General features: G+C 36.7%; 1 protein-coding gene across 12 annotated transcripts in view; it reads left to right on the forward strand.

Moving 5' to 3' along the window:
• The window catches only part of LEKR1 (leucine, glutamate and lysine rich 1), a 171,189-nt gene that overhangs the window by 153,089 nt on the left and 4,261 nt on the right, over positions 1 to 13,839 (forward strand). For 9 of the 12 annotated variants that reach the window (XM_011379335.2, XM_023524320.1, XM_023524313.1 and 6 more), the window contains one exon: positions 3,885 to 7,949. The exons of 2 other annotated variants lie outside the window; for them this stretch is intronic. In XM_011379335.2, coding sequence (XP_011377637.1) covers positions 3,885 to 4,295 — 411 coding nt within the window. In that variant the 3' untranslated portion in view covers positions 4,296 to 7,949. Of the gene's footprint in view, positions 1 to 3,884; positions 7,950 to 13,839 lie in introns of those variants that run through there. One more of the 12 variants, XM_011379350.2, reaches the window with a different exon arrangement.

The following is a 13,839-nucleotide window of genomic DNA, read 5'->3' on the forward strand; positions in this document are numbered from 1 at the left end:
GGAACTCTAGTTCTCCCTCCCCTAGACCAACCTAACCAAGGGACAGTCAGGATAGGAACCTTCTCCATGAAAACTTTGGCCTCCTCCCTTCCTCCCATCTTGCCCACTCTGAGCCATTTTCCACAGAGCTGGCAAAGAGATTTTCCTTTGATGCAAATTGGACCGTGTAAGCCCCCTGCTTGAAATCAATCTTTCGATGACTACGTATGCCACTCAGAATTGAGTTAAAACTCTAATATTAGGATGTAACCAAAGTAAGTAATCCTCCGTGTGACACCGCTCACTCTTCCCCGCCTCAGTCTTGTTCTCTTCTCCCCTTGTGTACTCTGCGCTTGAGTCATTCTAAGCCACGCGTCATCCTCAGATGTGCCTCTCCCTCTCTCACTTCCCACTCTGCCTGGAAAACCCCACTACCCTTTCTTCACCTGGCTCATGCTCCCTTTTCATCTTGACCTAGTTTAGTTGAAATCCAGTGATACTATTTCACTACGCTAAAATATGGCCAGTGATAATTTTGCCTAAAACACTTACAATGCTCCGGCTTCGCTGATTATTTTCATGTTTGCCCATGATTTTCAATCTCTCCGAACATATTCCATTTTACACATTTTCCCATGTTGTTCAATGAAAATATTAAAATTCTGCAACAGCCTTCCAAAAAGACAACTCGAAAAGACAATTGATTTGCCTAAATTGCTGTAAGCAATCTAACCACGAGTGAATGATTCTTTTCCACATGTGGCGGAATTTTCCACTAATGTGTCTTACTGACTCTGACTCTGGCTATATTCACTTGTACTCTTGTCCTGCCTCACACACTCCACCTCTGAAATAGCAATCCTCTAAACTCGATGTGTCTTATTTCTATTTTTTTCTCTATAATTGAATAAATGATAATACATGAACTGCTGGTTGTACAAACTGAATTATAATCTTAATTTTAAAGGAGGAGATAATGGTGGAAGAGGATATACAGATATTATGGGATTCATCTGAGATATCATAGTGTTTGTAGAACAGACAAAAATAGAAGTCCTAGCTTCGGATCCTGCTTTCAGTTCAGAGGTCCTCCTCGTTTGGGAAATAATAGAAGAGGATTCATCCTTTTTTCTGGAAGCTAGTAGCCTTGAAGAAGGATGAGTTCCAGAGAAGTGGGCCCCAGACCAAGATAGTCAGCAGCCCTTCCACAGTTTAATCTGGAGCTGGTGGGCACTTTGCTTCCGTTATTACTGTTATGGGAACATCTTTGGGTTCATTCCACCTTTTCACTTCTTCCTTCAGTGGCGTGTCACTTGCTTGAAATAGCTTTCAAGTGACCTGCTTTATGAATGTTTTCTATAGAGCATTACTCCTTTCCTCTGAGACTCGAATTTAATTTTAGTAAATGGATCGAATTTTATATTTCTTTTAACGAGAGCTCTTGTCATCACATCACCCATTACTTTATCCTTTCATATTGGTGCATGTATTAGTCATGTCACCACTTTATTGACCTCATTGTTAACTGTTATCCATTTTTTTCTTTTGTATATTCAAATAAAATTAACTCTTCTTCATAGCTTTCTTTTTTTAATTGAAGAAATGATTTAAATTTTTTTACTTTTTTTCTCTTTTTTATTCTTTTATTCTTTTTTTTTCTTTTCTTTTATCTCTTCTTTCCCTTGTCTACTTCCCCCTCCCCCCCTTCCACTTCCCCTTTGGTAACCACTTGTCCATTGTGCATGCTCATAGCTTTCTTAACCAAAGGCATTTTCATACTAATTTAGCGAAAACCCATTAAATCTAATCACTTCAACATATTTTGGCAGTTTACTAGTAGACAGGAAACATAATGCATTGATATTGTTTCCTTTCAAAAGAAAGTTTAGATTAAGTGTAGAAAACTTGGGCAAAACCAAATAATACCTTACTCTTACTGTTTTTTATTGCTCCAGTGTCCTCGAACAAAATGACTCCTGCACGCTTGATGTAATTAATTATACAATTAATTTAGACACAGGCAGCTTGGAACAGGTCCCTGGAAGCAGGCAGGGCCCCACTACTTTAGAACTAGGTTATTCTCAGCGAGTTATATAACCAGTCTAAGCTTCCTTGTCTTTCTTTGTCAAATATGGTTGTCGGGAGCAAGAAATGAGATGACACCTAATGTAGCATCTTATTAATCTTCTTCTCTAGCCCTCCTTCTCTTGTCTTTTCAACAAGTATTTCAGGTAGAGTTCATGAGACCCAGATGATAAAGCCACAAACACCATCCTTGGTCTCCTGTTTTTCATAAATAAATAAATAAATAAATAAATAAATAAATAAATAAATAAGGAGGAGGAGGAGGAGGAAGAAAATAACTAGAAGCAAGTAATTATCCCTCATGATTTGAAAAATATATGTGGATACATTGATCATGTGTGTATGTTAATAATATGTGTAAATGTGAGGCTTTGTGTGACCCAAACACACCACTGATTTTATAGGAAATTAGTCTGCAATTGTTAATCTGGAATTACTCCACATTCTTCAATATTGATTACCAAATTTAAATTGAATGGATTTCTGACTATAATCAAAAGAAACTGAAATACAGGAAGATGGTGCTTTCTCAGATGCTTTGTTATTTAGTTCCACTGACAGCAGGTTAGTCAGTAAAGCCTTAGAAGAATGCTTTCCACTGATAGGCTTGAGAATGTCTTGGCTGTTTTCACAAAGAAGCTAAACTGATGGAAGTTCATTTTTAATTGAAGAATTCTATACCACAATCATTTTAATTGTATTTATTTATTCAGATATCGCTTTGACTTGTTTACTTTTCAGACTCTTTTTTGACAACATGCAGACATGAATGTCAGGACATTAGTCAGATCTAAGACCTAATTCTTACCATAGGCCTTGAAGTAATTTTGATGAATTCTATGGATGAAAGATTAGTAACTCTTAATCTAGAAATGTAGAGTCTAAGAATTTGAAGGGGCCTTAATGACCTCTAGTCCAGGCACACATTTGAAGCCTAAGTTTTCTCTGATATGTCCCAGTCGAGTGAGATTCAACCTTTCAGGGTATCCTTCAGCCAGCTCTGGCTATTAAAAATGTTCTTCCTTGACTTAAACCCCAATAGCTTCCACCCTTGGCTCCAAATTCTATTGGGAACAAAAAGAGTGACCCTGTTCAGACTTACGAGGCTGCAAACTTCTTGAGGGCAGGCACTATATCCACTATAGCTTCTGGCAACTTGATAAATGATTGCTGAATGGAGTTAAAAATAGGAAATGTTCTTTACTTTGATATATATCTCACAGAATATAAAATGGTCAGTGTATTTAGGTTCTATTGAGAAGGCATCATACAAAGTAACTGATTTTATTGTTTAAATGCTATAGCTGATATATTTTCTTCTTTCAGTCTTCAAATTCAAGCTATTTTATTTGTTTGTCTTAGAATAGTATTGCAGTCTACCTTCGTTACAACATAACGTATAACATAACACATTTAACATATTTAACGACACTACAGATATTAATGATTAGACATCACATGGGCAGGACTTAGTGTCTGAAACACAAGGCGCAGAGAAGTTGAAATCCCACTGAGGTAGGCATGAGGTGCTGGGTTCCAGCCCCAGCTGCACCACTTCCACCTGAGTGACCCTGACTCTTGGTTCCTCTTCTGCAAACTGCAAGGACTGAATCGAATGTTCTCTTAAATTCTTTCCAGCTTCACAGATCATTCACGTTTTTGACTTTTCTGTCCACGTGGTAGAGTGTTCATGGATAATCAAAGAGCACAGGGCTCTGATTCCCAGTTCAGTTCTCAATTTATAATGCCAAGAACTATCCATATGTAAACTGTTTAAAGCTAGGTATGCTTCCCCCCGCCCCGCTTTATTCTCATTTCAGAACACTTTTCTTCAGGAAACAGTGCGTAGGGAGTGTGAAGAACGCTTTGAACTGACGGAAGCTTTGAGTCAAGCCAGAGAACAGCTTCTGGAGCTCAAGAAGCTCAGTGGAAGTTTACCGTTGTCACCGTGTTCCCTCAGCCAGGGCAGCCTAACCTCTGCTGCTGTGGTCAGTAATCAGGGAGAGAGGAGCCTCGGAAGACTGAGCTCCGAAAAAGGCATCAAAATCCCCAGCCTGCATGGAGCGTCCAAACCCACCACTTCCCCAACCTCAGGTCAGCCCAAGGGGGTCAGCAGCTCAGGTTTGCCCACTCTCCCCCACCCACATCCTCCCAAGGGTCGAGCATCTTCAGTAAACGAGACCAGACACAGGCTGGCTGCCCTTCTGCGGAGGAGACTGACTCAGCAGTGATTGATCCAGTCGGGAGCAGCTCCACAGGGCTTGCTTGGTATTTCTCAGAGTGCCGGAGACACTGGTAACTGAGGGTGACAAAGATCAAATTAGTATCACAGACCAAGAATGCCTGCCTATAGATATTTTAAACAAGAGAATTGTAAAAGCTAGGAAGTGGCAAAGCCACATTTTCCAGGAGGCCTTTGAAATTACAACAGATAATGAAGTTACTGGTATTCCAGAGGGCCAATTTCTATAGTTTTGTATTGTATGTTTAGATGTGCTCTATGAACATGCCCTTTTAGAGATAATAGGTAAAATTTTTCACCCATAGCATCTTTTTTATTTGTGTGTGTGTGTCATTACAAGCAGAACTATCCCTAGAAGAAATAGACTGTATTGCTTTTGTTGCTGTTTTTTTAATTTGTTTGTTAAGTTGAATAGATTAAATAGATAGATGTATTTAGTATTCTAAATAGAAAATGAAAGTACTTTATTCCTTAGATAGTTTCCAAATCGCTTACTTCAGATATTCAGCGTTCATCATCGTCGTCATCACCATCTTCTCTTTTCACCTCACAATCTAATTGGTGAGTCCTATTTCTTTTTAGGCTAGATCAGAAGTAGCGATAGCTAACCTTTAGGAAGACAGTCTTCCCTGGGGCGCTGGAGATCTAGAAAAAGGAATAAGCAACTCCAATTCAAGGAAAAGGTGCTTTACTTTTCAAACTATAGAGATCATTTTAGGAAACAGCCTGGCCATGAAAAGATTACTCAGTAGAGAGTATTGATTGATTTCTGGTACTCAGGGTTTTTTGATTTGAGAGTTTAGTAGAGGCACATAACACTAATCTGGGGTTCAAATTTTATCACCCCTAAAAATGGGTAATTGGTTAACATGTTTTCTGTTTTCAGAGTGAAAAATTAAAACCAAGAACCAGTCCAGCCATTTTAAGTTATCTTAAAGCTTCAGGCTTCTCCTGTTTCTTAAAACACTACTTTTTACCTTCACCCAGTGTTCATCCATCTTTTTCTCCATCTGAAAGAAGTGTATTTTTCTTCCAAGACTGGCCTAATTTAAATCCTTCATCTGACTGCATCAAGGACATCTAGGTTTCTTACTCCCAGATTCGAATGATAGTAAGACATGTGAAATATGGCAGGTAAAACTCTCTGCTATTTGGCTATCACACTGATGAGAGAATCCAAAGGTACTTGGAATCCCTCCCATGTATAAAACAGCTAAAGTTACTAAGCAAAATCAAGTTTATCTACAATCTCTCAAAGACTTGATCTAATCTACCAGTAGTAGATGTTTTGTTTTAACCTCAAAATAGTTCCACATTTGGTCCACTGATTTCCTTGACCAGCTGAAGTGAGCACATCCTGAGTTAAGGCTTAGGATGCTTATTTTTGGTTTACAGAGATTGATGTTCCTTATAATGGCATTTGACAAGAGAACATCATAGAACATCTCTTTACAAATAAAGAATAGATGCCCAAAGAGGTCTGACTTGTCCACTAGTTGGTGACAGAGCTAGAACCAGAACCAGTGTTACCTGACCCCAACCTTCTCCACTCACCAGAGATGCCTTGGCCTCCTCCATCATGGCTTTTGTCGGAAGCACCTACGCTGTATTAACCTAATATTTTCTTTAAATGAACCCTTTTTTTAATCTCAAATTTATGTAAAAAGGAAACTTGACCCAAGGATGAATCAGTGTGATGAGGTCGATTTGCTAGTATGTTTTTCTCTAATACACTTTAAAATAGATGTGTATCTATTAAAATACTAAATGTTAATTGGTATACCCCCTAAAATCATATATAATGTCAGCAGTAGTCATGCCAGGCTCCAGAGACCACTGCACTAGACCTCTATGTTTCTGCTCTGGTGTTTACATGTTTAAATTATAAATACTCATGATATAAGGTAGATGGCAAAAGCCAGTGAAAGCTTTGGCAAAAGCATAAGAGAATATTTGGGGCAACAGTTTTTATTATGTGATTATGCATGCTTTTCCACAGTCTTGCAATTACAGCTCTCTCCTCAAAAACCATAGGGATACATTTTTCCTAAATTATAAACCTATTTAAATTTATAAAGATAGTCACACATAAACTTTTCGAAAGGATGTAAAGACTGTCAGTGCAAAACCTGGTTTCTTGGTTTGTTGTTACACTCTTGCTTTTACAATGAGTAATTCCATAAGTAATCATTCTGAGAATAGAATCATGATTTGCAGTAAGTTAGGTTGTGTTATATTCCATAAGTTATATTCCACAAGTATACCAGAGAAGGAATTCCATAAACAGGGAGACAAGATTTAAATTTATTTCAACCTAGACCTTGAATGGTACAGTTTAAGCTGTGCGCCTATATTTTTGAAGAAAGACACTAGAGTATGTGACCTGGGGGTTAAGAACACCTTCAGATCTTCCTTGACTTTTTCACTGATGAGCAAACTCCTGACATAAAACAGTATCAGCAAAATTAAGAAAGTAGTAAATATGACAAAGTAAGTCTCTCAAATTCATATAATGGATATTAAGTTTTAATTTATAGACAAACCTTTTGCATGACCTCAATAAAAGGATTTATAGGTTCCAAAAGAAAAGAATATCATAGAAAATATTCCTTAGGGAATTATAACCCTATTTGATTTTCTTCTTCAACTCCTATGGGACAAAGGTGAGAGAATTCCCCTATAGTTAACATAGATTTCTCAAGCAGTTTTTTAGTTTTGGATTAAATTACTATATTTATAGTCAGAGCTACTTAAAAGCTATATTTTTTGGCAATGGTATTGATTGGAAGACATTAATACTGAAAATTATGTAAGACTAAGAAATTTTAATGTTCTATTAGTCTAAAATTTGTTTATAATATTATAGATAGATTATAGCTAATTTCTTTGATTATGGAACAGATTTTCTCAAGCTTCAGTTTTAAAGTTCTTATAATTATTACAATATTGTACCGACAGAACAGCCTACTATCCTAAAAGTGTTAATACACTGCAGCTGACAGTTCCTAGTCATTGTGTTGTATATTCTTGATCACAAGAAATCAATTGGGTATATTCCCAAGGTTCACAAATCCTATAATGATTATGGATATTTAAAACTTTTTTACTTTCATGTTTTAAGAAAACAATTAATGTACACTGTATCTTACACAGGACACCCTCAATTGTCCCCAAACCATGACAGACAATATTGGATAATTCCTGAGGTGTTGTCTATGGTATCTTAAGGAAGAAATTCTGCTTTTTCTTTTGAAATATTAACTCTGTGTAGTAATAAATTGTAAAGCCAATGTGACTGTGTGATTGTGTTAAATCTTTAGAATCTTAAGTATGAACATAGCATGTTTGTATATTTTGAATTCATATGTAAAATTTTCTTAACACAGCAGTCGAATCTGAAACATATTTATCCTATGACAATATTTACCATGATCTAGAAAGTCAGAAGAATTTTCTCTTCTCAAGCATTTATATAGCATAGTACTTTATATTCACTGAGTAAAAAAAATTACTAGATAGCCCTAACCCCCAAACACACACACACAACACACACACACACGCGTGCACACACACACACACACACACACACAAATACTGGGTCACGGAGATTAAGTAATTCGCCCTAAATAAATACTAGATAAGACTAAAGTTTCTGAACATCTTTATCATAGGTTAATACTGAAGCTGTATTTACATTGACTTATTTCTTCAGCAAGTACAGAAAGTTTAAAAAGCACTGTGAGAGCTACGGATATAATTACAACATAACTACAGATGCCCAAGAATTGTATAGTAGAGAGCAGTGAGAAAGCGCGTAAAGAAATTATAAGGCGGTAGGTGTTGAGAAGAGAATCAAAAGCAAGGTGTTGCATAAGTTCAACTTCTTGCTGCAAGAATCAGGAAACGTTTAAGCAAGAACTGGAATTTATAATCGGTCTTGAAGAATGGAGTAGAGTTTCTAAGAAGAATTTATACCAGGTAGCAAAGATGAATAAACAGTCATGGATATGGGAAGTGTAGAAAATATTTGGTTATGGGAAGTAGTGGGAACCTGGAAAAGGTAGGTCGACCCCATAGCACGAAGGTGTTGAATAAGGGCCTGGTGCAGGATTTTGACTTGAAGCACTTTGTTGAAATTTGGAAATATTACTCTGGCAGGGATGTATTAGAATAATTATGGAGTGGAAAGGCTGGAGGTGGAACACCAGTTGGTAGATTAGTACAGTAGTCCAGACAAGAGTTAATCAAGTTCTGAATAAAGTGTTGATAATGGGAATAAACAGGAAGCAGCTGACTCAAATTCTATTCAGTGAAAGGAAAGAATTTGTTCCCTATTAGATGCACTTTGCAACCATTACCCACCATTGCACTTAGCAGGGGTGCAGTGTATGAAGTTGGCTCGGATTAAAGGATCACTCTCTATTTAAGAATATTACAGCTTCTCTGAAAAATGTGAAATAATAAGAACTACATTTTCATTCAGGCAGCAGATAGCTAACCCCACAGACTCAGAATTCATAGAATTCTTAAAGGAAAATAAAATCTGAATAGTGTTCTAAGAATTATGGAGAAAGAATGTGGAAAGTGACATTAAAAAATAGCTGTCATATTGGCTCAAAACACAACTGGATGGTGACCTTTGAGAGTAATATAATGCAATAACACTTCGTTCTGATTTTTGCTCACTGTTTATGGGGAAAAATATAGAAGATAGCAGCCAAACTAAAAATAGGGTTTTTCTTAAAATCCTTATGTAGTTCTGAAGGGACTTGACACATCATTTGGTATATGCCTGTAGTTTTACAGGAGATAATAGATCTCTTAAAGGTTAAACAATTTTCCATTCTTATAGCTGCTTAACAGCCAACTTGATGAGAGAGCCTGGGCCTCCAGCTTGGAGGTCACACATCTCATTTCTAGACTGGAAGATGAGGTCACACATCTCATTTCTAGACTGGAAGAACAGTATCAGTGCTTGAAATTTTTGCAGGATCAGTGTCTCTTGGGAGCTTGTTAGAAATGCAGAATATCAGGCCCCACACCCAAACCTACTGAATGAAATCTGGTTTTAATAAGATCTCCAGGTGGTTTGTATATAAAAGTGTGTGAATCGCTGTTCACAGTGGTGCCCTTGGCCCTGGCGTATTCTACCTCTTAAGAGCTGTGCATTGGTGTTGAACAGAAATGGCCTTGCTATATTCAGTTTCCTGATGCCTAACTGAAGCAGTGGTACTCTGAAGCCCATCCCCACCTCCCACATGGTGTTGACCCTTTCAACACCTCAGCTCCCATTGCACTCAAGTTCTACTTTTTCACCTATTGATTGTGAATCTGCAACTCTCCAGGAAACCAGTGAATTAAAGGAAATCAATATTCAATTAATATTCATGAATATCTTCTATCATCACCCAAGTTTCTGAGCCCCCAAAGCACTAGAGATCTGTTATTTAAAAAAAAAAAAAATCCAATAGAAATACTTTTGTTTTGATCATTGGCAACTCATTGAAAATCTTAAATTTTAATCTCATAATGGTATATATTTGAATATCTGATTCCCTCCCAAAAATTTGGTAATTCTGGTTGTCTTTTGAGGCTTGTGAAACACAGAATACTTAGATAATTTATTAGAATTATGAAGGGAATACTAGAGTACCATTACTTTCCCTGAAAGTAGTTCTTAATCACTTAGATATAAAACTGTAACTTGTGGTTTTACACCTAGATCGATTTTTTTTTTTAAGGTAGAACTAGCAGCAATTGAATAAGAATTTGATTCAGATTCTCAGTTTCAAAATCTGTATTTAACACAATAAGGCATTATGCTCATCATTGAGTCAGCTCATCTCATTATACCACAGGGTGGCCACAGTTTTTAAACTTTTTGAATTCAGAAAATTATGAAAGGGATTGATTTCATTTGCCATTAAAAAGGTTTTGAATACCTTCACTAATATACTTGCATGGTTATTTGTTATTACTGTTTATTATTCTCATTTATAATAATTTGAACCCAAGAAATAGATAGACATATATTTTAGAATAATGAAGTATTTTTAATTATAGACTATCATAAAATTTAACATTAGAAACTATATATTTGTTTCTGAACATCTGGCTTTGCATTGTGGACCATTGATAGAGCCACCTTTCTCTGAAGTGAGCTTGATGTGGTCTTAACACATTAATCTAAAGAGATACCTTCTGTCTTTTGTCTTCTTAAAGTGAGTCAGTTCTACAGTTGTAATTTTTTATCTGCAACCTTAAATTTCTAGGGAATTAAGGTTATTGCCAAGATTCGAGTGACTACTTCTTTTCATGGATTTAAAGCAGACTTTCTTAAAAACCAGGGCCAAGTTTCCATTCTCTATTACTAGACTTTTAAAATTGTGCAGGTTTAAGCTGAGATCTCATAGGCTCTCAAAACTAGAATCTTTTTATTTTTCAGAGGAGTACACAGTACTCAGTATAGAACTGGAGTTAATGAGAAAAGGTGGAGTTAGGGAGAAAAGAATCCACTACCTTATTTAGTAATAGTTGTAAATCAATATTTTCGCCAATGTACCCTGAAAAAAAAAATCTTCCCCTTGTACCTCTTGTACATTTTTAAGTTGGCATCTAAAGTATTTCATCATAAATTTAAATAGTTGCCAAGGATGTTGTAAAGATAACCAATATATTATAAATGTAGACATTTAAAAATGAAACTTTTACTTTAGATATTTTTATAATTGTAAACCTTTTATCTATTATATTAAATCACCACAAAAACACACACACACACACATATATATATATATATATATAATTTTATAAAGTTCTTTTGGATAAAATAATTATAGTTATTAATATACTACTATTTAAAACATATATACTACAAATTTTGATAATTATTCAGTATAAAAGTTAACTTCTATGAACATTACAGTTTTTGATGAGATGAATCAATCTTTAATGTTTCCTTTTACATTTAATGAAAAAGAATTAGATGCAGTCAAGGTAATTGGTCTTTACATAGGAATTATTTTTATTAATAGTAGATAGGAAATATTAAACATTCAGAGATGAAACAAGATGAGGATTTTACTGCATTATAATAAACATTTCAAGCAGTAGCTGAAAAAAATTATTTTAATTACATCATTGACTAACAAGTGCCAAGTGGAAAGATTTCATGAACTTATATCTAGGAAATTTTTGATAGTCTAAGAAAACATTCTAGTTGTATTTAAAAGTAGCCTATGCTGCTTTGCTATTTAAAATTTCTTGTCAGCTAATGATGTCTCCCAGGGATAAATATGAAGAACTGCTTATATTCAAATGTATTGTAGGAGGGGGCATTTTTGACAGTCAACATTTCTTACTAATGTTATTTTTGCCTTGCTTTCATGAAAGTGTCCCTCGGATGTATACTTTAACAAAACCAGGGCATAGAAGAAGAGAATCATTAGTTCAAAAGTGTCTAACTTCCATCACTGCAATCTGCCTTGTAAGTGAACTCAGAAAATCCCAGCGTGGACTATAATATCGAGTTTCTAGCATGACGCTTTACTCGAACAGGGGTATTTCTAAGTCGAGAATAGAGGAAGCCTATGAACTTAAGATCATGAATTGCTCCAAGTACCCAAACTGAGGGACTGTCCTTCATATACTCCATGTTAAAGGCCACTCTTCTAAGTTAGCAAGTCAAGTCAACCAGGATCTTGTTTGCATCAGAGCATTTGCTACTTGGGGCACAATGGATTAGAGTACTTCATCGGGTCGGGGTCCCAGACCTCAGATCCTTAGGCTGCCTCCAGCCAAGAGTATAGAGCATCAGAGAGAGGACCCCGAAAGCCACCTCATGCTTCTTCTGGCCTGGAGCCTCAGATCACAGAAGAGGAAAATTTCCGAGTACAGTATTGGTGGTGGTCTTGTGGTTCTCTGTGACCACGTCCCCTGGAACTCTTAATACACTCTTATTTCGAGGGACCCCAGAACAGACCAAGCCCATCCATTTTATGCAGTCTAAGGAGGACCTGTAATCACCAAGAAAAAAGTTCTCCTTAAATATCTACCTCCTGTAGAGAACAAGTTTAGGATCAGGGAGGGCTTAAATTCTTTGTAGCTAACATGATTGGAACTCTGATCCAATAATTGTTAATATCACCAAAGTCTTGATTTCTACATGACTCATTAACTTGGAGAAAAAGGGATTATACTTATTTTTACTGTTTGTACTTTGGACATAGTACATTGGTAGGGAGAGATGGCCTTATGTAATAGAAGAGATATTTTTCCATGTTTTAATGTTATTAATGACTCAGATATAGTCATAAACCAATATTAGAGTTTGTTTTGCTTATGTATTAAAGGCTCTTAAAAATGTTTGTCAAACCATCTGTAATTTGTTGCTTTAAATTGGTCATGATGCATTTTACTAGCATATATGTGTAAAGTCTATATTGCTGTTCTTACTTTAGTTACTGATGTCCTAAATGTTTCTAATGCTAACTTCATAGGTACACTCTTAATTATTAATGGCCCCCAGACACCCAGAGTTCCTGTCCCAATCCCTCCCCCTGTAGGAACTAGGACAGCTGTTGGACAGACACAGGGAAGGGTGGGTGTCCGATTGAGTCTGAGGGCACGTGACCCAAGTGAATGATCCTGACTGTATTTTACCCACAAAGTCTTTATGAACTGTTCATTTATTTATTTTTATTATTTATGCCTCTTTTGGCCTTCCTCAGTATAAAAGTAGCTAAACTTTTATGAAGAAACGATGTATTCATGTGCTATTCAAACTCAGTCATTAAAGGTTTAATACAAATCTTAGTCCAAATGTAATACTATGGGTTTCAGTAGGTAGCTTTTCTCATAAAGGTTCTGACTTTTCCTGGAAATATCATGAGGATGTCATCTCAGCAGTTTTCCTTGGCCATCTTTGGATTTAGTCTTAGCCCTCCTGAGGGAATCATTGAGCCTCAAATCTCCTAACTTATCTAAATGTGTGTGTGATAATAGGGCTATTATATTTTTTAGCCAGCTAGGTTAGTTAGGATCAGGGTCTCGCTGCAGCTTAGACTGAGGGACTGTCCTTCATTACCAAAAGGACATGAATAAAAGGCGTGGAGTCCTCCTCGTCTGGTGAAAGGGCAGTTTTCACAAGCATCAGGCATATGTTCTCACTTCGTGTTCCCAGTTTAAAAGCAGGAACTAGTTTCCAGGGAAAAATGGCATGGCATCTGGCCAATAGGCCGTGGTGCAGCCCTTTCCAGTGTCCCATTAAAAGCCCTCTGTTGGAAAAGATAAGTCACATACGCACAGCACACAGTCAACAAAGTCACAGCAAGAACCTGGACCCCCCACTGATTGCCACATGGATGCTGTCCCTCAAGGCACCCAGGCCACTTTGCTGGGAACATTCTGAGCGGACAACTTCTAAAACAGGCTAAAGAAGAAGCTTGTGTGAGTGGTGGTGGGGAGGGAGACGTGGGCAGTGGTACATCATACCCTGGAAAGTAGAATTCTCTCAAGCCCAGCAGTGGCTCAGC

Source organism: Pteropus vampyrus, unplaced genomic scaffold (genome assembly GCF_000151845.1).
Source record: "Pteropus vampyrus isolate Shadow unplaced genomic scaffold, Pvam_2.0 Scaffold12, whole genome shotgun sequence".
NCBI classification, from domain to species: Eukaryota; Metazoa; Chordata; class Mammalia; order Chiroptera; family Pteropodidae; genus Pteropus; species Pteropus vampyrus.